General features: G+C 54.7%; 1 protein-coding gene across 1 annotated transcript in view; it reads right to left on the reverse strand.

Annotated features, from left to right (window-relative positions):
- Positions 1-3,885, reverse strand: part of PPM1G (protein phosphatase, Mg2+/Mn2+ dependent, 1G) — a gene marked incomplete at its 5' end in the record, with an annotated part of 9,717 nt that overhangs the window by 4,014 nt on the left and 1,818 nt on the right. Inside the window, 3 exon segments of the mRNA XM_009070614.1 lie at positions 1-44; positions 1,183-1,315; positions 1,633-1,718. The exon segment at positions 1-44 is cut by the window's left edge and continues 471 nt beyond it. Coding sequence (XP_009068862.1) covers positions 1-44; positions 1,183-1,315; positions 1,633-1,718 — 263 coding nt within the window.

Consider the following 3,885-nt stretch of genomic DNA (forward strand, 5'->3'; position numbering starts at 1 on the left):
CATTGTGGCTCCTTCGTGCAGGAGATCAGCTTCCTCATTGTCCACTGCGAGCAGAGAGGAGAGAGGTGAGGGCAGAGAGCAGGACACCCACCATGCTGGGGCTGAGTCCCAGCAGTGCTCCCAAGGCTGACTGTGAGCACACAGCCAGGCCTGAGCCATCCCTCGGCTCCCAGGGGCTGCAGGATGGGAACAGCAGGGCCGTGGCTCCAAGTGCAGGCACAAACAGACACAGCCAGGCCTGAACCATCCCTCGGCTCCCAGGGGCTGCAGGATAGGAATGGCAGGCACACAGACACAGCCAGAGCCAGGCCTGTGCTGTCCCACTGCTCCCAGAAGAGCACCCGGACAGGTGCAACAGGTCACAGCACAGCTTTGGGCAGTTACCACAGCATTTCTCAAGAGGGACTAGACAGGAAATGGAATGACTTTCCCTAAACCATGAGCCACTGCTTCCCTACTGACATCCCCCTGGTTATAGTTTGCCTTGCTATTTGATCCCAAAAGGAAAACAAATACCCATATCCCAAATGCTCCTGAAAATACAGGACAAAAAGATAACCCAACCAACCAACCACCCACCCATTTCATCCCTGTCAGCTGGAGAACAAGGGCCAACAAATTCAGCATCTCCAGACCCACACAGTGTTCAGGGTGATGGTATCGCCTTGCATCTGCCTCAAGGCTGGTCACAAGGTACACAGAGAGAGCAGCACAGGATTCCACCCTGGGAATCACCTCCTGGCTGGCTCTGTGGGCTGGAAACCACCTGCTGGTAGAACATTTGCTTCCTTGTGGGAAGAATTACTGAAGAGACTGGAATATACTTCAGTCCTACCTCAGCTGGTGGCTGCCACCAGGCTGGGAGAGCTGAGTGCTGCACCTTCCACAACTCAGCCCAGAGTTCCTGGCACACCCTGGAACCCTGCACTCTGTGGAGGAAGCTCTATGGAAAACGGTGACCGGCTGGTTTGTTATCCATGGCGTTAAGCTCCTGAGTGGATCAGGGCTCCTTCAGCCCCAGCCCAAGGCCATGGACAGTGCTCAGGAGCAGCAGCTCATCTCAGCTGAAATTTACCTAAGAAACTGGGACAGAAAACCTTGTGCCAAAGGAGACCTGGTGCTGCTGCTCTTGGACCCTGTCGTGGGGCTGTAGTCTTGTCTGCTCAGTGTCATCTGACTTACCATCATCTTCATCAGCGACTTTCTCCTTCTCATCTTCATCATCCTGGGGCCGCCCAGCCATCTGGGAGAGCTCCTTAATCACCTCCTCAGTGGTGAGCTTGGCATCGATGGCCAAGAACGCATCCTCCAGGGCCTGTGAGTGAACACGGACATGAGTGACCAGCTCCCCTTTCCCTCAGGGATGCCTCCCATGCTGTGCAATCCAGCCTCCTCCAGCACACACCATACAGAGCCACAGCATGGCTGAGTCTGGCAGGACTTCTGGGGTTCTCCTGATCCAACCCCTGCTCCAGCAGGGACACCCAGAGGTGTCCAGGACCATGTCCAGACAGGTTCTGAGCAGCTCCAAGGATGGAGGCTCCATCACCTCCCTGGACAACCTGCACAGTGGCACTGGGTACCCACACAAAGGCTTTCTTTACTCCTTCCATGGCAGAGTTGGCTCCTTACCTTTTGCAATTTGCCTTCCTTGTAGGCCTTCTGGTCTTTGATGATCTCAGGGAGGTACTTGGCACAGTACAGAGCAACTTCTTCTCCTGAAACAGAGCAGGAACCATTTAAAGAGGCTGATCCTCCCAATAAACCACACTCTGAGGCAAGTCCCAGGACACAAACCAGAGCTGCCCCAGACACCATGGGGTGATGCAGCAGCTGACTCCTGGGGTCCTGCTCACACCTCCCTGGGGGCTGCAGGAGCAGCAGGATGTGTTGATGGCTCTGGCATCCAAACCACCAGGTCTGGCTGATGCTCTGAGGATCTCAGGCCCACTGTGGCATTTAGGCTGACTTCTTAGGCCCAGCCTACCTGGGAAGAAGACTGAAGCACCTTCCCTACAGGAACAGGCTGAGGGAGTTGGAGCTGTTGAGCCTGGAGAAGAGAAGGTTGTGTGGAGAGCTCAGAGCACCTTGCAGGAGCTGAAGGGGCTCCAGGGAAGCTGCAGAGGGATCTGTGTTAGGAGCTGCAGGGACAGGACAAGGGGCACAAAGTGAAGGAGGGAAATTTAGGTTAGATCTTAGGCAGTTTTCCCTGTTCTGGTGGTGAGACCCTGGCCCAGGGTGCCCAGGGAGGCTGTGGCTGCCCCAACCCTGGCAGTGTTCACAGCCAGGTTGGATGAGCCTTGAGCAACCTGCTCTGGTGGGAGGTGTCCCTGCCCAGGGCAGGGGTTGGGGCTGGGTGAGCTCTAAGCTCCATTCCAACCCCTTAACACACTATGAGTATGAAACCTCTATTTTCATGTGTCTGCAAGAAGAAGGGAAGCTCTTGGTAATGTTCTCTCAGATGATTACCAATGTGTAATGAGTACATTGTGTTCTGTGTCCTAGACCAAGGGCAGTGGGATCCCACAGCCCTGAGATGAGCCTGTCAGGAGATGGCACAATCCCCTTGGCACAGGAAGGTGTGTGTGTGTGCATGGCATGATGCAGGACAGTCAGAACACTGTGCCAGGAGCAAGGGGGATCACCAGGACTGATGAACAGCTCAAGCCCAGTGCCCATCCTAGAGCAGCTGAGAGACTTTTAAAAGCCAGAATCCCCCAGATCTCAGCAATCAATGGTGTCAGGTATGGAACGGGGCATGGGAGCTGTGACCAGAGGTGCTATTAAGACAGGAAGAAGAGTAAACAGTGAGGGATCAGGAACTTCTGCAGTTTATCTCAAAGGGGGCCCAGAAGGAGCAGTGTGAGTTGTAAGAAACCAGACTCCCTGCACCTGGGGCTTCCCTGGGGCTGTGGTACAGTCAGAGCCAGCTGTGCTCCTTCCCTTTGGGCTACAGGGTGGTTTTCACACAGTTAGTTTTTCACACGATGGAACAGCCAAGCAATTCCTGATCTTCCTACTGCACATCCCAACTTCCCTGCCCTTCCCCCAGCCCAAGAGGAGCTGTGCAGGCAGTTGGGCATGACAAGCTGTGAAGGAACAAGGAGCAGGGGAAGTGAGGGGAAAGAAGCAGACAGCCATGAGCTCAGCAAAGGGAGAGGCAGAGGGAACACCGTGGGAAGCAGAGAGCTGGGGAGATTTGGGAGAATGAAAAAAACAGCAGACAAGGGAGTTTTCCAGTGTGCCCACAGAGAAGGGATCCAGTGGCCACTGACAAGTAAAACAGCTGCTGCTCCAGAGAGCTGCAAAGCATTCCATGGTATGGATCCAGGGAACAAAGAGCCTGGGCCTGACCCGGGAATGCTGGACAGGGCCTGTGACACAGGGAATGGCTTCCACTGCCAGAGGGCAGAGATAGATGGGATACTGGGATTGAATTCTCCCTTGTGAGGTGCTGAGGCACTGGCACAGGGTGCCCAGAGCAGCTGTGGCTGCTCCATCCCTGGGAGTGTTCCAGGCCAGGCTGGGTGGGGCTTGGAGCCACCTGGGCTAGTGGAAGGATGTGTTTTCCCCTCCCTTCTCCCTGGGGTGCAGAACATGGAGCAGTGCTGGTAGAAGTTATGCCATGGATATTCCATTTTGCCCACACCCTGCTGGAGCCTGGGCCATACTCCTGAAATTGTTTGTAAACTTGAGACAAAACCAAAGCAACATTCCCAGGAAATACCAACAGCAACATTTTAATTACCCAGGGATGTTCAAGATACTGTAACAAGGGAAAACATCCCAGAACAAGGCAAAGAAGGTGCCATTCTGCTTCCTCCACAAAAAGCTCTTGGAGGAAGGTGGATGGGACAGCGACGGCCTCGGTGCAGAGCCCAAGGG

Source organism: Acanthisitta chloris, unplaced genomic scaffold, assembly GCF_000695815.1.
Source record: "Acanthisitta chloris isolate BGI_N310 unplaced genomic scaffold, ASM69581v1 scaffold3960, whole genome shotgun sequence".
NCBI classification, from domain to species: Eukaryota; Metazoa; Chordata; class Aves; order Passeriformes; family Acanthisittidae; genus Acanthisitta; species Acanthisitta chloris.